The 25,852-nt window shown below is 33.7% G+C and overlaps 1 protein-coding gene across 1 annotated transcript; it reads left to right on the plus strand.

The window, feature by feature from the left end:
• The first annotated feature begins 224 nt into the window (after positions 1–224).
• On the plus strand, positions 225–19,305 carry LOC143045063 (dynactin subunit 4-like). The gene is made up of 14 exons (XM_076217355.1): positions 225–356; positions 1,300–1,370; positions 2,787–2,965; positions 3,975–4,018; positions 5,545–5,646; positions 6,964–7,040; positions 7,467–7,576; positions 9,568–9,677; positions 12,642–12,715; positions 13,003–13,057; positions 14,968–15,072; positions 16,157–16,257; positions 16,854–16,932; positions 17,398–19,305. Exons 1-14 carry the CDS (start codon positions 228–230, stop codon positions 17,527–17,529), a joined length of 1,368 nt encoding a protein of 455 aa, XP_076073470.1. The 5' UTR covers positions 225–227; the 3' UTR covers positions 17,530–19,305.
• The last annotated feature ends 6,547 nt before the right edge of the window (positions 19,306–25,852 follow it).

Genomic DNA, 25,852 nt, shown 5'->3' on the forward strand with positions numbered 1-25,852 from the left:
GATATCTTCTAGAAAGTTTCAATAAAATCCATAGTAAAGGTATGTTTACAAATGTTGAAAGAATTTAAAAATCGGTACAAATGTTCTACATTTTGCACTTTCACTTTCGTTTTACCTTTTTGTCGACCTTCACATTGTAAATCATTTTCTCGTTGGTGCGTTTTAATCAATGAGAGAATTCGTTTCTATTTCAAACATTATATCGACTAATTTATTTCGACGGGGCGATGGCGACTTTCATAGACGTCAACCTCGTTAAATATGTCTGTGGATGTGGCAAAAAGAAACCAGTTTGCAAGCTGTATTTATGCAGACATTGTCTTAAAATAAGATGTGGAGACTGTGTTCTACACGAGGTGAACAGATTTAAACCCACAACTGTTTGAATGACTCATCATACATGCTACAGCCTACAGTGTCAGTGGCTGAGCAACACTCATTTACACTGTCACATCTTGAATCAGAAGTACTATTAGCACTTCATACACTGTCTTCATCCCAAATCATTGCACATAATAGTTCTGCTTCTGCCAGATAATGGCCACAATTAACAAACTGATTATACTGCCACAGTCTGCACCAAAAACTTTTTCATTTACTAGTCCGCACACTAAATATCAAAACTTGTCCCTATATGACTATAGAAAATTTTGAGAATTTTCACCAGTCCGAATTAATATTTACTAGTCTGGGGCATCGGACTAGTGGTGCAGACTGCTGCCATGGGTTTGCCGCTTGGTGCGCATACAGAACCACCCGTCCCCACTCTCCCTAAAATTTATATTATTTCAATTTAATTCAGCTTTGTCATCAATGACAGTGCTGATACAACCCCAGGAGGAGAGCGTTACAATCCCTGATTGTTCTTGGGAAGAATGACTTTTCGCAATAATCACTGGAGGTCAATGGTAGTTAAAAGCAAAATGTCATGCATGTTTTGAAAGTCTTTTTAGTGGTATTAGACGTTCTTCCTTTGATATTGCCACTTTTTCTATTTTATAGAGCATAGTAAGTCAATATTGCTTCTTGAAGTTATTTAAAGATAAAGCATTTATTTAAACATTTGTCAGCAGAGTCTACTTCTCTTGGACATGTTGGAATAGTCTTTCCAGTTATTTCCTTGACATCAAAGGCATAACTCTCAGTCTGTGTTCTAATTGTGCCTTGTTCATTGTTGAAGGCCATACAATAACCTACAGTAACTTGCAATATGCATCCATCACTTTTATTTTTTTCTTTCTAGAATAGCAAACATATTTATAATTTTATACTTTTTTAAATACATAAATTTTGTAATAGGTGGATACACCATACTGTCCAAATTGTTTGGAGAACATGCCAGCAGCTGAAGCCAAGCTAAAAAGGAATAGGTAATTATTTAAGGGTAACACGAATGACTGAATAACACTTTTATTATCCAAATAACACTTGTAATGACTGAATAACACTTGAAATTTTAATATAAGCACATTTTGGTGACTAATCATTGATTATTAAATTATGATGTATTATCAATGTATTTTATAATTTAAAAATGATTTACAGAAAGCAGATAAGTTGATAAAGATAATTTTAAATTTAGTGTAAAAATCGAAAATTGCAGCCATTTTGATTTCTGTGGTCGCCATATTAGATGTACACACTAAATTTAAAAAGTTTTTTATGAACTTATCTGCTTTCTGTAAATCATTTATAAGTTACAAAATACATCGATAATATACTATTATTTAATAATCAATGTTTAAAAGTCACCAATATGTGCTAATATTGAAATTCCAAGTTTTATTCGGTCATTACAAGTATTATTCGGATATTAACAGTGTTATTCGGTCATTCAAGGTACCGATTATTTAAGAACAATTATAAAAGAACATTTTTGGAAATTGACAGTTTTAATTTTCATCTTATATAAGTTATGAGTTCACCTTTGCATGCATAAAATTCTGGAAACCCTGAAAAAGTGATGAATTTATAGATTTGTTCACATGGATAGGATGGAATAAGATATGAATAAAGACAATATAAAGAAAATGTGGTACTTGTACGATTGCCAATAGGGCAAAGACTGGATTGTGGAATAAAATAGTGCCAGCAAGCTTGAAACAAAAATAATATAAATATCATTGTTTAAGTCTCATTAGTACATAACATAGCTATAGGCAATATTCTTTATTGGTGTTTTGCATAAAGTTTTATATCTTAAAGAACTTGTTTTACAAAATATTTTCACTCATTTGTATATTTTATATAACAACAGGAAGGAAGTCTTTCAATTATTGAAGTCTGCTTTTTTAATACAATTTTAATATATTTTGTCATCATCATCAGACTGTGAATATAGAGCTAGGATTGGGTTTCTAATGTGGCATGTTCCTTAAGGTGGTACCTAACACTTTAACTAAAATTAATTTGGCCTCGTTTAATTTTCTTAAAATTTTGACAAATTATTTACTTTGACCCTTTGACAAAAATATAAAAATTTCAAAAAATTTGAACCAACCGTTTAATCAGAAAAAATACACTGGTTATATAGCAGTTTGACAAACACTTATTTTGATCATTGAGAAGCTTAATATTCCCTCATGAACACAACGTCATTAAAACGTTCTGCTGATTTTACAGAGTTATCTCCCTGTAGTGTTAGGTACCACCTTAAAAACAGTATACATGTATGTGATAGAGACCATACCAAAACCTGATCATTAATGTGAACATGTCACCAATTCTCTAGAATTTTCATTAATTAAATTGAATTAACATATATATTTTAAAATTTGTATTACTAGGTGTAGTAATTGTTTTGATTGTCCTAACTGTGGCCATACTCTGACAACAAGAGCCACTAGTCATGCTGTATCTAACCCAGAAGATCCTAACAAGTCTACTCCAAAGAAGATGTTTTACATGGCGTGTGGATTCTGTAGATGGACTACAAGAGATGTAGGAATAGCTGATAAACCTGCTGGTATGTACTCTAAAGACTTAATTTTTGTTTAGAATATTTTGCCATGTTTTTATTTATTTGAAAAATTGTGACAGGATAGATTCGCAAAAAATGAAATCTTGCATTTTAAGTGTTAATATTCTTACATGTATTTGTTTATAATTACATTAGATGTATGTTTCATTATAATATTTTATTCTGATTGGCTAACTGCACATCACGTGTTATTCCGTAAGCAGTTGCATTGCTCAATACAACTTTTCACTCATGATAACACGTGCTCCAACAATAAAGTGCACAGGTGAATTAAATAATAAAATATATAAAATTCGTGTTTTCATGATCATAGCTAAAAAATGTAATTATAAATATTGAATGCTTCTTTTTGTAACTTTATAGGGTTGTAAAAGCGTTGACCGTGCGTACATTTTTAGAATGAAACGCTTCTGCGCTTCATACAAAATGTACTTCGGTCAAAGCTTTTACACCCCAATAAATTTACAAAAAGAAGCATTCAATTCTTAAATAGCAACTAAGCATTAATACTGAAATCAAAATAATAAATCCACTGCTCAACAAAGCTTACCTGCTGATATACATGATATAAGAATCATCATGCACTCATCTTTCTAATTGAAAATAAAGAAATTATTAAATTAATTTAAAAAGTATAAGACACAGTGATTTAATATCAACAGTATTATTATAATCTCCATTTTCTATAAGTCTTTTAAACCTAACTGAAAAATCTAACGGACATTTTAAAACTTGCTTTAAAAATGATGTTACTCTAAAAAGCTGAATGTTGACTGCAACTTCAGAATTTAATGCCTGCAACTGGACAATAAATACCTGGAATTTCAAGCAGTTTTCTTACTACCATTGCGTTTTGTATAAAAAGTCAGAAAAACAGTAGTTCTATGTGTTGGCAATCAATATATTAATTGTAATTGTGAAAGCTGCATGATCAGTAGACTATATTATATAAATAAAGATGATATGTTTATATGAATGACCTTTTTTTCTGCAGCAAGTGGAAATTGGGAAGACAAAGATAACTCACATCAGAAGAGGGTAAGATATACATGATATAATTAGGCCACACTTAAAAATATTTTGGTTTGCCCAAACCCTACCCAAAGGTTGAGACAGTGGGTAGGTAGGTAGGCATTTTCTTTTTTTCTTTCAGAAAAAGAAATTGAAGTATCAGATGTTTATTAGTCTTCATGCCTATTTGATTAAAAAAAAACTTCTTCAAATCAGGACAATAAAAGAATTTGAGTAGGCAGCTTTTTTCTGGGTAGGTAGCGTTTGGGCAAACAAACCTATTATTTATTATGGCCTTATTGGGATTGAAAAGGTCTGTTCCTTTGCTTTTTGTACTTTTTTGAGCATCTGCTGATTTTGTGTATGGATACTAAATACCAAGGATCCAGATTTTTTTTCACCTAATTTCGGTCATTGTGTGATAACTTTAAAGTTGGTGCCCTTTTTCCGAAAAAGATTATAAAAATCACATTACCAGCTGATTACATGCTCATAGCATCAAAGAACTTGTTTTAACTGTTGCATCGCATTTACTGCACAAATTTTCTTTCCATTTTTCCTAAAATCGTTCAAGAGCGGTTAAGGGAAGGCAACAGTATAAAATGAAATTATTTTAATGACTCAAAATGATCAAATTCTCAGACATCACTAATGGTTCTTTCAATATTCAATATTCCCCTGAGGCAATACAAAAGTTATTGGGAGGGCCCTCAGGATTATAACACTATACTGGAGTGGCAGTTTTATTACAGGAAAGGAATATCAAAACAAAAAACAAGTTTAAAATGGCGATTAAGAAAACCGATCTCAACGAAATGACTGAAATTATTTCTGCAAAAATATTAAACTTGACCCAAATCCCAATCTTTCGCCTAAGACAAATGGATTTCAGAATCGGTCATTTCTGGCATATATGACCATTTCCGGACCCTTGCTAAATTACCATGGGAGTGGGCACGGGGTGGACAAAATTTCTACCTTGACCACTCTGCCCACCCATAGGAGTGGGCATGCAATTTCTTTTGTTTAATCTAAAGACTTGCAAGTACAATCACTTGAAAAAAAGCAGATTTGTAATCAATATTTTTACAAAAAAAGAGATTATAGCTAGAGTGGGCACGGGTGGGCAGGTGGAAAAAGCAAAATCCACTGGGGCTGTTGTGTACATATCCTTTCTTTTATATATGCTAATTTAAATGTTATTTTGATTTGTTCTTGTCCTAAATGTGCTTGTTTAAAAAAACATAGATCTTAACTTTTTCTACTTTTTAGTTCCGTTATATATATTTAATATCAATTTAAGACTGTCCCACTATTGGATAGCTTTTATTTTGAAATAGATTATCAAACATCCTAAATTTGATTGATAGATTTTTTAATCCGTTAAAATGATGGTTGAGGAAGTGTTTATATAAACTTTTTGCAATTACATAATATATATATATATATACATTGCCTTACAGAAATTTGTATGGCTACTTAACGTAAAGCATGCATGAAAATTACATAATTTTCAGTGATAAAGTTAAACATTTTTAAATATTTTTTTTTAGATATTGTCCTTATTGGAAACATACCAACAAATTGCCCAGAAGGAGAAAGCTGAAAAGGAAAGAAAGAAATATGTGAGAAGGAGGAGTTATCTTACTTATGCTGTAAGTTATTGAAATTGGGCCATAAAAAAGAATAGGTTTGTTTGCCCAAACCCTACCTATCCAGAAAAAAGCTGCCTACTCAAATTCTTTTATTGTCCTGATTTGAAGAATTTTTTTTCTTAATCAGATAGGCATGAAGACTAATAAACACCCGATACTTCAATTTCTCTTTTAGAAAAAAAAAAGAAAATGCCTACCTACCTACCCACTGTCTCAACCTTTGGGTAGGGTTTGGGCAAACCAAAATATTTTTAATTGTGGCCTTGACAATAAGAAATGTTATTGCCATGTTATCATAGATAATCATTCATCATCTCAGTGAGATTGATTTTCTCGCTTCAGCTAGAATGGCTAAAGTGTGAAAAGCAATTGAGTTGAGATGACCAATGATAATCTGTTTATCTCTATACAATCTATGACGACGTGCATGTGCAACCTTAGTTTCTAGCAATAATTTTTCATATCACTATACTGTGCTGAGAAAGGAAATTATCAGTCAGTAAGATCAAAGAAAAATTTCGTAAAAAAAAAGATAAAAAGATATTACAAAATGTTACAGGGAAGTATCATTTGAGTCTGGTTTTAGCTATGAAAGAGGATGAAGTCCTTATTGTTTCCATTCAACTTTTTGGTAATCAGATCTTTCATCAGGGAAATTCCCAAGTGACAATTTAAAAAAAAAAACTCAATCTGCAGAACAATTTAGATTTACTCACCTAAAATTAATGAGTTTTAGATAATGCTACTATTAAAAATTTTCTTTGAGGAAGTTTAAAAAGGAACTTATAATTTTGTTTATAACGGCTTATGTATAGCAAGATGAAATGACAGTCTCAAATCAATCTGATATGAAATAAAGATAATTAAACTTTATACATTTTGTATCTCTAAACATTTTCAATGCCCTTGCTTCAGCAGAGGGGGCATTAAGTGTTATTACCCTTGTTCATCTGTACCTTCGTCCCAAAATTAATTTCCATTCTTTTACTTTAGTTTGCCTCAACTAAATGTTATAAAACTTACACACAAAAATTAATGCTTATAACAGTAGAACACTGATACTTTTTGAATTTGGTTGGTGTCACTTTCATCGCTCTTTAGTTATGCCCCTTTATAACGTTATATGAAAGCAGGCACATCATCTGTGTCCATGGGACACATTCTCCATTTAGTTTAAACAAAGAAATAAGACCTCTACAGTACAGATATTCAGATACAGGTATTTAACATAAAAAAAATATAGACAGCACAATATTTGGAGTTCATTTTTAAGTAGAGAAAAAAGGATGATAATTGTAATAGAAAGACATTTTTCAGGCTGGTATGGATAAATATGGAATGGTTTCTGTAGCAGCCAAGAGGAAAGGATTGTTGGCATCTCCTAGCACTGGTGGGTAAGTACCTTATATACATGATATATGGTAGGGAACATTAACATAGAAAAGGGGATACTTTGTGTCTAATAAGCCAGGTCATTTAGTCTTCCATCAGTCATTTACTAATTTAAATTTCATTTTGTATCTGTTAATTTTCATGTATGGAATTAAAGACCAAAAACTTTTAATGATTAATTCTGTTCGATAGGCTCTTTTAACAGAAATGTTAGTTTCATTTACTATTGTTTTATTGTTATTGGTAAGATATCAAAATAGGCTTAGTCCCAATATAGATCAACAGAAATAAACACATAATCTGATATGCTTCAAACACATATCTACTTGTATTCAATCTAGATTTAAACCTTATATTTTATTGGTCATGTTGGTGTGAAACAGAAAGCATTGTGCATTAAAAGTCATTATATTTGCTTTGTATTTTAGGTCAAAAGATGAAGACACTATTATCTCCCCTGTGGAACCAGCTGACACTGTTACAACCTTTGTACCATTAAAAGATGAGATATTTACACAGGAGTTACATTTAGAAAATAGTATGTTTAAATCAAGTCACAAGTAAATAGACGCTCTTATGAAGTGAATAGAAAATAAAATTATCTCCCTTTGACCAAAATTCTTTTTTGTGACAGTTATGTTTGATGTTATGCCAGTTCAAAAATTCTCAATCTCAAACTTCAGATCATTTTTTTTTTAATGAGGTAAGGAAATCAATCTCTTTATTTTTATGGCCCTGCAACGAAGTTGTCGGTGGCATATAGTTTTACCCTTGTCCGAAATTCCGCAATTCTGAAATTCAATAATTCCGTCATTCCGCAACAAACCATTATACGGAGTTTTTTTCTAAGCGCCTTCGGATATTTGGCTGATTTTTGATATGTGAGTTAACCATGATGAGTTACAGATTAAGTTTTGTTCCGCTCCACTAAGTTTTGCTGAAATTATGGGCTTTGGACTTTGAGAAATTGTTGAAAATCACAGTTATACAACTTTTATACTAAACGCCTTCAGATATTGGACTGATTTTTGGTATATGAGTTAACCATGATGAGTTACAGATCAAGTTTAAGTTTCGTTCCGCTCCGCTAATTTTTGCTGAAATTACAGGCTTTGGACTTTGATAAATTATTGAAAATCACAGTTATACAGATTTTGTGTCCAAATGTGTTATTGAAATTGCAGATTTTCAAACTTTTTGGGACAGAGCCATTCATGTCGCTTTGACACATCTAGTCAGAACATGTAATTGAAGTATGGTGTAAGTTTTTAATCGTGTGAATTATTCCCCTTTTACCAATACTCAAAAATTTCCTTTTCGCTCCATATGATTATAGATTATTGTTGATCATCTCAACGAGATTGATTTTCTTGTTTGAACCGGTACGGCGAAAGCAAGAAAGGCAATCGAGTTGAGATGACCAATGATAATATGTGTATCCTTATTTTACCTATGACGATGTTGTCAATTTTATGTCAATTTCATTAGCAACGCTGCATATCTCCTTAGTTTCTTGTGATAATTTTCTATCTCAATCGAGTAGAATGATATGAAAAATTATCACAAAATAAGATCAAAGGAAAAATGCACAAAATAGCGATGTTTATATTTATTGATGTTTGTTTTACACCACATCAGGGCTAAAAAGCTATATCATGGCAATACATGTCTACATGGACAACTGCAGTTTGAACTGTAAAAATTAGAGCTTTTATGATAATAGGTATACTTTTGGTTAAGAAAATTTGTCATGTTAAAAGATTTCAAGACATTAAAAAAATTGGCATGTTAAAATTGTCATAAAATATCTTATGTTTATGTTATATTTCGATCACTCTATAAATTACAATTAATACTACTTCTTTCATAAAAAAAAATAAATTGGACATATATTACCTATCATTTGCTAATTTATATTAAAATTTAAGAGAGTGAGAATTTCTTTTTATATATTAATATTTTCTCCTCTTGGAATCCATCTTTAATTTCTAAATTTACTGTATAAATGGTTTAACATCTCTTGTCTTTTAATTTCCAGTGGCTGGTATGAGTCAGAGACTTGCCCCTCCAGAGTTCCAGCCTTGTGAGATTTACAATATATATATTCTAACAACTCTGTATTTTTCATTCAACAGTGGCTGGTATGAGTCAGAGACTTGCCCCTCCAGAGTTCCAGCCTTGTGAGATTTACAATATATATATTCTAACAACTCTGTATTTTTCATTCAACAGTGGCTGGTATGAGTCAGAGACTTGCCCCTCCAGAGTTCCAGCCTTGTGAGATTTACAATATATACATTCTAACAACTCTGTATTTTTCATTCAACAGTGGCTGGTATGAGTCAGAGACTTGCCCCTCCAGAGTTCCAGCCTTGTGAGATTTACAATATATACATTCTAACAACTCTGTATTTTTCATTCAACAGTGGCTGGTATGAGTCAGAGACATGCCCCTCCAGAGTTCCAGCCTTGTGAGATTTACAATATATATATATATATTCTAACAACTCTGTATTTTTCATTCAACAGTGGCTGGTATGAGTCAGAGACATGCCCCTCCAGAGTTCCAGCCTTGTGAGATGACAGATTTACATCCTCTCCATAAACATTTACTGATTAGGAGATCACTTAGATGTAAAGTATGTAAAACATATAGCTGTATGTTTATTTATTTTACACTGGCTATAGGTATAGGGGGAGGGTTGAGATCTCATAAAACCCTGCTGCATTTTTGTCAGGAGCCTCTGGCCCTTGTTAGTCTTGTACGTTTTTTAATTAGTTTATTTATATGTTTTGGTGTTTAATTTTACGTCCATTTTCACTGAACTAGTGCATATTTTTATTAAACTGAGTCCCATCTCCAGGTGCTGGATTTTCTTACTGCAGTGGAGACCCATTGTTGGACTTAAGCTTTTATCTGCTCTTTGGTCGGGTTGTTGTCGCTTGGACATATTTCCCATTTTTATTCTCAACTTTGTGGAGTCTCTTAGGGATATGTTGAAATATGTCTCCAATTTTGCTAAATTTGATTAGAATTTGGCCAGGCTGTAAGTAGCAGTTGATTAATTTTTTTTTAAGGGTACCAATTTTCATGGATTAAGGAAAACATGTTTTATCATGGATGTTTGATTTTTAGCTCACCTGGCCCGAAGGGCCAAGTGAGCTTTTCTCACCACTTGGCGTCCGTCGTCCGTCGTCGTCCGGCGTCGTCCGGCATCGTCCGGCGTCGTCCGGCGTTGTCGTCGTTAACAATTTACATTTTGAACTTCTTCTAAAGAACCACTGAATGGAATGGAACCAAACATGGCATGAATGTTCCTTATGAGGTGCTGACCAAGTGTTGTTACTTTGTAGCCGATCCATCATCCAAGATGGCCGCCAGCGGGGGACTTAGTTTAACATAGGACGCTATGGGAAATGCATACAAATGACTTCTTTTAGAGAACCATTGAATGGAATGAAACCAAACATGGCATGAATGTTCCTTATGAGGTGCTGACCAAGTGTTGTTACTTTGTTGCCGATCCATCATCCAAGATGGCCGCCAGCCGGGGACTTAGTTTAACATAGGACCCTATGGGAAATGCATACAAATGACTTCTTTTAGAGAACCACTGAATGGAATAAAACCAAACATAGCATGAATTATCCTTATGGGGTGCTGACCAAATGTTGTTACTTTGTAGTCGATCCATCATCCAAGATGGCCGCCAGCGGGGGACTTAGTTTAACATAGGACCCTATGGGAAATGCATACAAATGACTTCTTCTAGTGAACCACTGAATGGAATGTAACCAAACATGGCATGAATGTTCCTTATGTGGTGCTAACCAATTGTTGTTACTTTGTAGCCGATCCATCATCAAAGATGGCCGCCAGCAGGGGACTTAGTTTAACATAGGACCCTAGGGGAAATGCAAACACATGACTTCTTTTAGAGAACCACTGAATGGAATAAAACCAAACATAGCATGAATGTTCCTTATGGGGTGCTGACCAAGTGTTGTTACTTTGTAGCCGATCCATCATCCAAGATGGCCGCCAGTGGGGGACTTAGTTTAACATAGGACCCTATGGGAAATGCATACAAATGACTTCTTTTAGAGAACCACTGAATGGAATGAAACCAAACATGGCATGAATGTTCCTTATGAGGTGCTGACCAAGTGTTGTTACTTTGTTGCTGATCCATCATCCAAGATGGCTGCCAGCCGGGGACTTAGTTTAACATAGGACCCTATGGGAAATGCATACAAATGACTTATTTTAGAGAACCACTGAATGGAATGAAACCAAACATAGCATGAATGTTCCTTATGGGATGCTGACCAAGTGTTGTTACTTTGTAGCCGATCCATCATCCAAGATGGCCGCCAGCGGGGGACTTAGTTTAACATAGGACCCTATGGGAAATGCATACAAATGACTTCTTCTAGAGAACCACTAAATGGAATGAAACTAAACATAGCATGAATGTTCCTTATGGAGTGCTGAACAAGTGTTGTTACTTTGTAGCTGATCCATTATCCAAGAAGGCCGCCAGCGGGGGACTTAGTTTAACATAGGACCCTATTGGAAATGCATACAAATCACTTCTTCTAGTGAACCACTGAATGGAATGAAATCAAACATGGCATGAATGTTCCTTATGTGGTGCTGACCAAGTGTTGTTACTTTGTAGCTGATCCATTATCCAAGATTGCAGCCAGCGGGGGACTTAGTTTAACATAGGACCCTATGGGAAATGCATACAAATGACTTCTTTTAGAGAACCACTGAATGGAATAAAACCAAACATTGCATGAATGTTCCTTATGAGGTGCTGACCAAGTGTTGTTACTTTGTAGCCGATCCATCATCCAAGATGGCCGCCAGCAGGGGACTTAGTTTAACATAGGACCCTATGGGAAATGCATACAAATGACTTCTTTTAGAGAACCACTGAATGGAATAAAACTAAACATGGCATGAATGTTCCTTATGAGGTGCTGACCAAGTGTTGTTACTTTGTAGCCGATCCGTCATCCAAGATGGCCGCCAGTGGGGGACTTTTGAATGAAATTAAACATGTTCCTTTCCTTATAAATGAGGTTGTGTTGTCACTTTTAGCCAAATTTTATATTTTTTTATATGATTTCAAAAACCCAAGTAGAATCAGGTGAGCGATACAGGCTCTTGAGAGCCTCTAGTTTGGTTTTACTAAAGTCTGAATACAAGCCTGTAGAAATGATGTACTTTGTTGTACATTTTGAGCTATGGTTCACATAGACCCACTAAACCCACAAACATTGGTATCCCACAAATAATAATGAATTTACAATATGATCTGAACTGTTACATTCAATAAATCATTACAAGAACAAATTCATTACCAAACCATTTTATCCACAAGAAAGATTTGTTAAGGCAGGGAATTGTATGCATACTGTCAGATTAGTATTATTTCCTTTTTCTGTATGAACTTGAAAGAATAGAATGAACATATTTTCATTATTAATTTTCAAATTATTTATTATTTTGGATATGTATTAGTATTTTGATATTATCTTCTTGTTGTTACAGAAATGATCAAACCAATTTAACCTTGACTTATATTTTTCAGCAATGTGAGCACAACCTAAGCAAGCCAGAGTTCAACCCTATATCCATCAAGTTTAAGATACAGTTGATTGCCATGTAAGTAGTCTTATACAAATTAGCTTATATCAGTGATTTGAAATTTTTTTATATCTTAAACATTATTATTTTATTGTTTTACGCTTGAATAAAGATGTCCCTTCTGCAACTCTTTTCATAAAAAATCTTACTTTTTAAACTGATCTATGGAATCTTTTCAATGCTGGTAGAAAAAAAAGGAAAAGGTATTAATGGGGCAATATAACTTTTGGATCAAATTTTCCCACACAATTATGTCTTATGTATTTAAATGAAGTCTCTTATTAGAGAAATCTTGTTCATTTTAGGAGCCATATACCAGAAATAAGGATATTTACATCCCCTGAGCTGAATTTTGATAAGGTATGTATTCATGGTGGTTATGCTATCTAGATAACTTTTATATATAATTTTCTGAATTAAAAGAGAGGCGAATGAAAGAGAGGCGAATGATATCCAAGATACTCAATAGTTGAAAAGAAAAAAGAAAAAAAAGAAGATGTGGTATGATTGCCAATAAGACAACTATCCACAAAAGACCAAAATGACACAGACATTAACAACTATAAGTCACCGTACGGCCTTCAACAATGAGCAAAGCCCATACCGCATAGTCAGCTATAAAAGGGGGTGGGGGGGGGGGGCTTTCGTGGGATAAACTTCGTTGATTATAGAGGGAATCCCTGAAGCATGACTAGATGTTGACACAAAGTCCTCACAGGAGTTCAAAATATAGCAAGGTATAAATCGCACAAAAATTTTAAAAAGTTGTTCATAAATCAAACACACTATCAAAGATCAGTAATAAACACCAACTGTATACGCTATTGTTTTAAAAGGGAAAACTGGTAGTGAATTTTAATACCCATATAGATAAGTTTGTATTTACCTTCATCTTCAGTAGAAACATAGCAGTTATCCATTGTTTCTTGTTACAGCAGTTTCTTAGAACTAGATAATTCGTTTTATCAGCAGTTTGAACTTTTCCCTTTGATCTTCCTGCCTAATATTGTTAAGATCATGGACATGACTTGATACTGGATAATATAAGGCAATGATGTAATACAGTGAAACCTGGGTAAACCGAACCCTGATAAAACCGAATTTCAGTTTAAACCGAACAATTTTCAAAGTCCCACAAAATTTCCCTATCAATTAACGTTAATCTAACCTGAAAAATCCGAACCCTGTCAACACCGAATTCCGAACGCTTTGTGAAGGCTCGTTAGTAAATTATTATCTAAAAATTACCTGTCAAAATCGATCAATACCAATCAAAACAATAAAATATTATTAATTATTTGCATGATTTAAATAAACAAACACGGGATGGCAGAATATCCCAGAAGGTATTTAAGGTTTAATGAACTTGTGAGTTGTTATTACAAACTAATTAGCATGTCTGTGTCCATGTATAAAGTGATTTTTTGTACAGAAACGTTAAACTGGTCAGCTACCCCCATCGCCGATAATGACGAGAAAAGAACTTTCCCTCAGATCAATTAAATGCACCTTACTCAAATAATTACGGCCACAAAATCGAAACTACCATTCTGTAGCTAAACTGTTTAATTAAATAATAATTTTAAAGCCTTTCACCGGATTAAGAAGTCGTGCAACATAACATGGTCAATGGATTTCGATTGCTGGATTCCCTTTATAGGCCCTATATATTTATTTCGAATGCCCCCGAAGACTTCCGTTAGCTATTTGGCAACGATAAAGTCCGAGAATAAACTGGACCCCTGCTGTTGTTTCACTGTTATCGTGTGCCGAAGTATCAATCAGTGGGTGACCAGTTTAGTCCGAGAACTCTGTGTACAATGATGTTCCCGATTCAACTACGGAAACGTCATTTGACATTGACTGTGAATCTGAATTGGTCAGTGAATTAACGGATGAGAAAATAATTATAAAAAGCTAAATCGCTCCACGTCGGAAATCTCCCAACGACGAGCGTGATTGACGGAGTGGCGTTTGATTTATAAACAAAAATGTAGCAAAACGTCTATCTTCATCTCCTTTTATTTTTACATTTACATCTAAATCAACACAAAAATAAACTTTCGTCTGTGGTGTCACCTATTATCCCTTGTCAGTATATGCCAACATTATTTGGTGTCGACTTCCGTTTACCTCTACAATCCGAACACTTGTGAAAACCGAACAAAACGCAAAGTACCGTGGGTGTTCGGTTTGGACAGGTTTCACTGTATGATATTGAATGTTTTGTAAACCCGAAATTTTACAATTCTTATAATAATTTGTTTTAGGATTGTAAAGTGATATTGACTGTTTGTAATCCAACTTCATACAATACCAATATTAATTTGACAACACTAGAAGGTGACACACAAGATGACTTCAGCAATTCTAAGGTAGTTACTGTATACAATGAAATATTTAGTCAAATCAAACATTTCATATGATTCATAGAGTTTTGGAATATTTTATCAAAAAAGTATTAACATTACAAAAAAAAAGAAAAAAAATTAATTCAGAAAGGGGGAAGTCCATACAATCTGATGAAATCAGCTGACTTTATCAACCAATGAATAGAATGAAAAACACACATGTCGTATTCCAAGAAAATTGTGGGTTAACCTTACGATAGTAGAGGGGAATTTTTGTTTTCTGGTCTGTTTGTCCGCTTGTCTGTTCGTTTGTTTGTCCTGCTTCAGGTTAAAGTATTTGGTCAAGGTAGTTTGTGATGAAGTTGAAGTCCAATCAACTTTAAACTTAGTACACATGTTCCCTGTGATATGATCTTTCTTATTTCAATTCCAAATTAGAGTTCTGAACCCCAATTTAACGGTCCACTGAACATAGAAAATGATAGTGTGAGTGGGGCATCTGTGTACTTGGGACACATTCTTGTTATATTAAAGGATTTTTATTTGCAGTAAGCCTTAACCATCAATATAAAAATTTTAGTTCCTGTGACAAAGTACCCAACTATAACCCATTAACATGTGAAACAGTTATATTGAAACTGGTTAAGACAACTTGAATTTTATCTCAAGCTATTTATTACGTTAACTAAGAAAGTAATCATACATTTATTATCACAAATCTTTGGGAACCAGATACTATCTGTGTTGTTTTTTTTTGCAATGATTTCTAAAAATTACATAGATATTTCTTTTTTTGTATTAAAATGTCAGATTGAGCTGTTTAATTTGTTGGAATTTGTAAATATCCAGTTAGATGATTGGGAAATCAGGATTAAATAATATCAAGATGCAGGAAGAGAATCATTATTTTCATAGAAATTCAGGATTTGGTGTTAATTGTCTTGAACATTTGGGATGATATCCCCTCCTACCCCCTCAAAATAAGAATAAACCTCTTTCAGGACAATTGATTAAAACATAAACTTTTTGATTGTAAATTGTTCAAATAAAATTCACATTTTACCCAGCAATGAATGAAAACTGTTAATACAAATATGATGACTTTTAGATAACCTTGCCAAAAGATACAATAGTTGTGAGTCGTCGTGATGATGCTGCTCTGTATGATGTTGGTAGTCAGGAACAGGAAGCTCAGAAGGATGATCCAAGGTATGATGGGATTTATAGTTTAGAATATTTTGCAGTGTCATAAAACATTGCGTTAGAATTAAAGAAATCACACAATGATGATGTAACCCTACAAAAATACACGGATTTTTAAGTCTGTTACAACACGTAAGATTTGAGTTTCCTATTTTTTTCATGAAAATCTACTCACATAAGTCATCTCAAAGATAGTTTGATTAGGTAAATCGCATAGTGACATCATTTGCATACAATCTATTTTTTTTAATCAATGTATTTCAAACCACTTGTATTTTCTCCATTAGGAAAAGTGGTAGTCTGATGGTTTTTCGTTGTTAAGAAAAATGATATTCAGTGTCAACAGACTACCAAGCAATAAAATGAGTTCAAAGATTTTTTTGCCACTTTTGGTTTTAAACATCTTATTTACTGTAATATTTGTCAGAAATTAATTTAGGTTAAATATTCAGGCAAAATGATTGCATGTGCTGTTAATATTGAGATCATGAGATAAAGCTAGGTTCTAGCTTCCAACTATGTACAGACCTACTTTTATATAAAAGGTGCATTGGTATGTCAGGCAGAATTATTCTATTAACTGAAGTGATTTTCTGTTTCAGTGTAATTGCATTTAGAAAAGCAAACAAAGTTGGATTTTATGTAAAAGTCAAACCACAAGTTAAAGATGGAGATATACAGGTAATCTTGCAATATTAATTATATATATCAAATTTGTTTAACATCACATTCAGAAAGAGTTTGATGTTTTGTTTTGATTATGAAAAAAAGTCTTCTTGACATGTGTATTTATGATTTTTTATGCATAACATGAGGAACATTTCTTTTCCCCCGAAATTGAAACGTAGCTATTTTGGGGATTTTCATATGTTACCTTTAAATATAGAAACATTTTATGTTCAGAAATATTTGATGTTTCTTTAAGACTAATAAAATTTATTTTTAGAAAAATTGGACTGATATTAATATACAGTTGAAATGTTATATAAAAAAAAATGAAATTTAAAAACTTTCAATATTTATTGGTACTCTATTTCTGCTAAATATTTAAATTACATACATATTATGTTGCAATTTATTGCTATATTTAATGTTGGTACATTGTAAGTTAAATTTTACATCTTGGTATGATGATTTACCTTTCAGGTCAGTTTTATGATGAAGCATGATTACCACAACACTGCCATTGCACTGACCAGTGAGAACCAAGAACCACAAGTTGTCTGGCTAGAACAAAAAGTCTTTGTTAATCTAGGACCATTGCAGACAAAGAAGTAGGGATAGTGATCTAATATTTACAAAAAAAAATATTATTAAAGAAAAATCCTATAGAACACAGATTTATGTAATGGAAAACGGGAGACGATTATTTATAACAAAATTTTAATTTTATGCTGTGGAAGACATTGGAAAAAGTGGATTTATTATCAAGATGACAAGGAGCAGAAAAAAAATGTTTAAATTCCACTAACAGCACAACAGGATGTCATAATTGTTACACACAGAAATATTTAATAAATCAGGAAGGAACCTCCACCTTAAATAAATTTAGATCAAAGATAATGTTTTGTGTCTGGTGGAAAAAATATATGTCAAGGAATTTAACTATTAATTTAACTCTATTTTTTTCCTAACAAAAATATTTTGCATCATTTCAAAGTGGGTTTATGTTGAAATTAATGCAATTTTAATCAGAATGAGACTTAAAAGGTTCATTGAAATGAAGTTTTAACTAGACATATGATTATCATATACAGGAATTAAATGACACATCTGTGTCTTTGGCAAAGGACAGATTTATTTAAAATAAAAGATGAGACTAATGTTAATTTCTGTAGTTTGGAAGTTCTATAGTTTTAATTTTACTTTTACCATTCTGTAGCTTTGTCTGGTATACTCAATATGAAATATTGGTGCAATATTGTGATGATGTAGTAATTCATTTATATCCCCATTTGCTCTGAGCTTTATCATCATTCTATATGCTATACTCTATTACTCTACCACAAAAATACATATATATCAATTTTTCATTTGAACTAACGTTTCTCCAAAAGTGAAACATAAAAATAAGTTTCTATTTGGCTGAAAATGGACGTCATAAAAAAGTATTTTATTTATCAAATGAATAAATATTATTTGCAATTAAACATCTAATGTAGTTGTCAATCATCTGTGTATTGTAATTCAAGTGTAATAAATATTTGGTCTGAATAAATGCTAACTATCAAGCTGATGTGAATACCAATCGAATTAAAATTTAATCTTTGCATGTGCAATAGCAGGGATTTAATTTTAACTAGAATGATGTGAATAACTTCTATATATTTTGAAATTGAAAAATTAATAGCCAGCTATTCTTTCTCAAGAAAAGCCCTGGCACTATTATGGATATATAGATTCTCTTTGTATGAAAGCAATGGGTACATCTGAAGCACAACATTTACCTGAGTTTATGAAGTAATTTTTGTGGTTAAATTTATGCATTATACAGCCCATTAAACAAAGTATTAAATTCAAACGTTTATTTATTACTTACCTGTATCATCATTTAATCTCAAATATCTTATTAAATTATCCGCCATATTTCTAAACGATGTTGTGGTTGAAATGTACTAAAGTCATTCTTTGCTTTTTTATGGGATATCATATCCTGTTTATTTATTTACATGTAGTACCCAAAAAGTTTTGAGGTCTTGTTATTACATTAAATATTTATTTACCCTCAAATCTATTGGTTGAAATTTGTTTTTATCCACTCCTAAAGATATTATTTATTTATTAAATAATATGTAAACATAATATACTTTCCAACTTTTAGGGTAAAAGGTACTTGACATATGTAATAATATGATTAAATTATATGAAAACTTTTATAACATTTTCCATTTTTTGGGGGAAAAGGTACTGGTGATCCTAGCATTAAATTAGATTATTTGCTGCTTATTTGATATTATTAGTGTATATTGGTGAATGTCTGAGATTGTATAAATTATTTAACTTACAAATGGTTGTTTGCTTGTATTATTGAAAATAAATGTGGTATATTCCAAATTTTTGTCATGTCGTTTATTCAATATTTATCCTTTATTTGTCCACAGCAGTAACTTATCATATAACAGTTACTTTAACAATCATATGTTATGGTTGGAAAATCTTTTATCAATCCTTTATGTAAAACTTTGAGTAACTGAATTGGAGTGAAATTTTTGTTTTTTAACTTGAGTATTTCTCAGTGTTGTCTCGTGTACTTTTAATATTCTACTTTACTGTCATTCATAATCAAACATCCTTTTTCATGACTTCAAATGCACCAGTTATAGGATGGAGACTCCCTTTTTTTACTAAAGATAATGACATGTCTTCATTTGAACATTTCACCTTCTAGTGAGGTTAGTGTGCATAGTTTTCACTCTATTGCAGAACAGTGTTCATAGAAAATAGATATCTTTTCAAAAACAATTTTTCATGTATGGATGATTAGACTTTATTCAGTTTGGATATGATATATTAAAATAAAAGGTTGTCACACATAATCTTCATTATTGGAGCTAAATAGAGGGACATTTCTCACTTTCTTGCATTCACTTTATCAAAGATTGTAGAAATAATACCCTTATGTTCTTTTTAAGTCAATACATATATCTGTTTAAATAAAGGCAACAGTAGTATACCGCTGTTCGAAATTCATAAATCGATTGAGAAAAAAACAAATCCGAGTTACAAAATAAAACTGAGGGAAACGCATCAAATACAAGAGGAGAACTACGACACAACAGAAACACAACATTAAAATGTAACACACACAGAAACAAACTATAATATAACAATGGCCATTTACCTGACTTGGTACAGGACATTTTAAGAAAAAAAATTGTGGGTTGAACCTGGTTTTGTGGTATGCCAAACCTCCCGCTTTTATGGAAATGTTAAATATAGCATTCAAATGACAACAGTACATGACAGGACTACACTACAAACAAATGTGAGAACATATAGGACAGAGAAACACACGAAATAATAGCTAACAAAAGGTATCAGATTTAAAATTTAATATGCCAGACGTGTGTTTCTTCCACACAAGACTAACTAGTGACGCTCAGATGAAAAAAGTTCGAAAAAATACAAAGTTGAAAGTACAAAGAGGGTCAAAAGTTCCAAGAACCTTGCGACCATTGTGGCTATGGTTTTCTGCCTGGGTTAAGAGCATCCTTATTATTTAGAATAATTCATACTTTTGCAAACAGTAATTTTTTTTTAAATGACTATTTAATAGATATACATGATAAAACCGTAGTGACTAACTACAGAATACAAATTTATACATTATATAAAACAACCTAAACTAGCACATGAAAATACACAGCCGAGTTAGCCAAAGCCATCAACCCAGTGACGTCACATTTGAATTTCTAAAAAGATTTCCAAAACATAAGATAGAATTAGGATTATTTTGAATAATTGAAAATTACAATACTAATTAATATCAAATTGTGGTAGTAATTAATTAATTAATTGTATTATCTAGCTATGTCGGTGTTTCTTCTTTAAGGAAGAATTTACATTTTTAGCTCACCTGGCCCGAAGGGCCAAGTGAGCTTTTCTCACCACTTGGCGTCTGTCGTCCGTCGTCGTCGTCCGTCGTCGTCCGTCGTCGTCGTCGTTAACAATTTACATTTTGAACTTCTTCTAGAGAACCACTGAATGGAATGGAACCAAACATGGCATGAATGTTCCTTATGAGGTGCTGACCAAGTGTTGTTACTTTGTAGCCGATCCATCATCCAAGATGGCCGCCAGCGGGGGACTTAGTTTAACATAGGACCCTATGGGAAATTCATACAAATGACTTCTTTTAGAGAACCACTGAATGGAATGAAACCAAACATGGCATGAATGTTCCTTATGAGGTACTGACCAAGTGTTGTTACTTTGTTGCCGATCCATCATCCAAGATGGCTGCTAGCCGGGGACTTAGTTTAACATAGGACCCTATGGGAAATGCATACAAATGACTTCTTTTAGAGAACCACTGAATGGAATAAAACCAAACATAGCATGAATGTTCCTTATGGGGTGCTGACCAAGTGTTGTTACTTTGTAGCCGATCCATCGTCCAAGATGGCCGCCAGCAGGGGACTTAGTTTAACATAGGACCCTATGGGAAATGCATACAAATGACTTCTTTTAGAGAACCACTGAATTGAATGAAACCAAACATGGCATGAATGTTCCTTATGAGGTGCTGACCAAGTGTTGTTACTTTGTTGCCGATCCATCATCCAAGATGGCCGCCAGCGGGGGACTTAGTTTAACATAGGACCCTATGGGAAATGCATACAAATGACTTCCTCTAGAGAACCACAGAATGGAATGAAACCAAACATGGCATGAATGTTCCTTATGAGCTGCTGACCAAGTGTTGTTACTTTGTTGCCGATCCATCATCCAAGATGGCCGCCAGCCGGGAACTTAGTTTAACATAGGACCCTTTGGGAAATGCATACAAATGACTTCTTTTAGAGAACCACCAATGGAATAAAACCAAACATAGCATGAATGTTCCTTATGGGGTGCTGACCAAGTGTTGTTACTTTGTAGCCGATCCATCATCCAAGATGGCCGCCAGCGGGGGACTTAGTTTAACATAGGACCCTATGGGAAATGCATACAAATGACTTCTTCTAGAGAACCTTTAAATGGAATGAAACCAAACATAGCATGAATGTTCCTTATGGAGTGCTGACCAAGTGTTGTTACTTTGTAGCCGATCCATCATCCAAGATGGCCGCCAGCGGGGGACTTAGTTTAACATAGGACCCTATGGGAAATGCATACAAATGACTTCTTCTAGAGAACCACTAAATGGAATGAAACCAAACATAGCATGAATGTTCCTTATGGAGTGCTGACCAAGTGTTGTTACTTTGTAGCCAATCCATCATCCAAGATGGCCGCCAGCGGGGGACTTAGTTTAACATAGGACCCTATGGGAAATGCATACAAATGACTTCTTTTAGAGAACCACTGAATGGAATGAAATCAAACATGGCATAAATGTTCCTAATGTGGTGCTGACCAAGTGTTGTTACTTTGTAGCCGATCCATTATCCAAGATGGACGCCAGCGGGGGACTTAGTTTAACATAGGACCCTATGGGAAATGCATACAAATGACTTCTTTTAGAGAACAACTGAATGGAATGAAACCAAACATTGCATGAATGTTCCTTATGCCGTGCTGACCATGTGTTGTTTCTTTGTAGCCCATCCATCATCCAAGATGGCTGCCAGCATGGGACTTAGTTTAACATAGGACCCTATGGGAAATGCATACAAATGACTTCTTTTAGAGAACCACTGAATGGAATGAAATCAAACATGGCATGAATGTTCCTAATGTGGTGCTGACCAAGTGTTGTTACTTTGTTGCCGATCCATTATCCAAGACGGCCGCCAGCAGGGACTTAGTTTAACATAGGACCCTATTGGAAATGCATACAAATGACTTCTTTTAGAGAACCACTGAATGGAATAAAACTAAACATTGCATGAATGTTCCTTATGAGGTGCTGACCAAGTGTTGTTACTTTGTAGCAGATCCATCATCTAAGATGGCTGCCAGCAGGGGACTTAGTTTAACATAGGACCCTATGGGAAATGCATACAAATGACTTCTTTTAGAGAACCACTGAATGGAATAAAACCAAACATGGCATGAATGTTCCTTATGATGTGCTGACCAAGTGTTGTTACTTTGTAGCCGATCCGCCATCCAAGATGGCCGCCAGTGGGGGACTTTTGAATGAAATTAAACATGTTCCTTTCCTTATCAATGAGGTTGTGTTGTCACTTTTAGCCAAATTTTATATTTTTTCATATGATTTCAAAAACCCAAGTAGAATCAGGTGAGCGATACAGGCTCTTGAGAGCCTCTAGTTTTTGTCGAGCCTGCAACTTTTGTTGCAGAAAGCTCGACATAGGGATAGTGATCCGGCGGCTACGGCGGCTACGGCGGCGGTGTTAGCTCACTTCTTAAAAGCTTTATATTTCAGAAGGTGGAAGACCTGGATGCTTCATACTTTGTATATAGATGCTTCATGTTACGAAGTTTCCGTCAGTCACATGTCCAATGTCCTTGACCTCATTTTCATGGTTCAGTGACCACTTGAAAAAAAAGTTCAAATTTTTTGTAATGTTGAATTCTCTCTTATTATAAGTAATAGGATAACTATATTTGGTATGTGAGTACCTTGCAAGGTCCTCACGTCTGTCAGACAGTTTTCACTTGACCTCGACCTCATTTCATGGATCAGTGATCAAGGTTAAGTTTTGGTGGTCAAGTCCATATCTCAGATACTATAAGCAATAGGGCTAGTATATTCGGTGTATGGAATGACTGTAAGGTGTACATGTCCAACTGGCAGGTGTCATCTGACCTTGACCTCATTTTCATGGTTCAGTGGTTATAGTTAAATTTTTGTGTTTTGGTCTGTTTTTCTCATACTATATGCAATAGGTATACTATATTTGTTGTATGGAATGATGGTAAGGTGTACATGTCTAGCGGGCAGATGTCATGTGACCTTGACCTCATTTTCATGGTTCAGCGGTCAAAGTTAAGTTTTTGAGTTTTGGTCTTTTTATCTAATACTGTATGCCATAGGTCAACTATATTTGGTGTATGGAAATATTTTATGATCTTTATGTCAGTCGCGCAGGTTTTATTTGACAGTGACATCATTTTCACGGTTCATTGCACAGTGTTAAGTTTTTGTGTTTTGGTCTATTTTTCTTAAACTATAACATGTATAAGTAATGGGTCAACTATATATGTTGTATAGAAGCATTGTTAGCTGTACATGTCTGCCTGGCATGGTTCATCTGACCTTGACCTCATTTTCAAGGTTCATTGGTCTTTGTTTAGTTATCTTGGTTAATGTTAAGTTTATGAGACAGTTGTAATAAAACTAAGCTTTATACTTAGGACTATCAACATAATATCAATGATTAGTATAGAAGGCGAGACATTTCAGCGTGTGCACTCTTGTTTTACTTCTTAAATTATCGAAAATTTAGAATTGCCCATTGCATTTTCTTGCTATATATCACATATGCCATGTACTGAGAAGGGTATGCTAGTCTCTCCTGGCATCTGATGTCATTCATGAGTTTATATTGAATAGACTAGTCTTCAGTGTTGCCTGTTTGCCCGTGCTTTTGGTTTTTTTCTGTGTAATTTATGTTTGTTGTCCAGTTTATCTGTTCACGTAGTTATCTTTTGTCCCTGAAAGTCCTTCGGAATTTCATTAATTTGTTGCTTAAATAATCTGAAAAGAAAAACAAAGGATATGTGGTATCAAGTCATGACCAAAAAAATCAGCACATGCACAGCAAAAAAGAAACAAATAGCAAAGGAACAGCGCTTGTATTTCTGTTCCTCATCTCAAAGTCACAGTGAGGCCTTCGACATGGAACAAAATAAACACCTCTTGACCTCACTGCAAGTTTAAAATTTAGTCTGTCGTGTTTGTGACTTTAAAATCTTCAGTATACGCCTCGAGTGGTAATTGCAGTTCAGTCCCTGTACTATACAAGCCAATGCTGTTTAAACTTCTTGGAACGTCAAGCCAACGTCTACGACAAGCACTTTTCTTTCTTTCTAAAATCTCAACTTTGGACACGGAAAATGCATAATTTCCCGAGGGTATCACCAGCCTAGTAGTCAACACTTCCCTGCTGACATGAATTATCATTGATATGGTCATATTTATCAATTAACTGTTTACAGAAATTTTTAAATACTAAGCTTTTCTACCTCACGAATAGATTACCTTAGCTGTATTTGACCAAAACAAAATAGGAATTTTGGTCCTCAATGCTCTTCAACTTCGTACTTTATTTGATTATTTAACTTTTATATCTGGGCGTCACTGATAAGTCTTGTGTGGACGAGGCGCGTATTGAATTTTAAACTGATGCCTTTGGTTATCTATCATTCATGTTTCTTTGCATAATACGTTCTCCTATTTATTTGTATTGTAGTCCTGTAATATTATGTTGTCATTTTAATGTTATATTTTACATTGCCATTAAAGTGCGAGGTTTGGCATGCCACAAAACCAGATTAACCCACCATTTTTTCCTTTAAGAATGTCCTGTACCAAGTCGGGAATATGGCCATTGTTATATTATAGTTCGTTTCTGTGTGTGTTACATTTTAACGTTGTGTTTCCGTTGTGTCGTTTGTTTTCTCTTATTTTTGAGTGTGAATTCACATTTCTATAAGACGTGTCATGGTACTTATCTATCCCAAATTCATGTATTTGATTTTGATGTCAATTTGTTATTCTCATAGGATTTTGTCTAATGCTTAGTCCGTTTCTGTGTGTGTTACATTTTAATGTTGTGTCGTTGTTCTCCTCTTATATTTAATGCATTTCCCTCAGTTTTAGTTTGTTACCCCGATTTAGTTTTTTGTCCATGGATTTATGAGTTTTGAACAGCGGCATACTACTGTTGCCTTTATTTATTTGGCCTTTTTAACTTTTTTGGATTCGAGCGTCTGTGATGAGTCTTTTGTAGACGAAACGTGCGTGTGG

This window comes from Mytilus galloprovincialis, chromosome 9 (genome assembly GCF_965363235.1).
Source record: "Mytilus galloprovincialis chromosome 9, xbMytGall1.hap1.1, whole genome shotgun sequence".
NCBI lineage: Eukaryota > Metazoa > Mollusca > Bivalvia > Mytilida > Mytilidae > Mytilus > Mytilus galloprovincialis.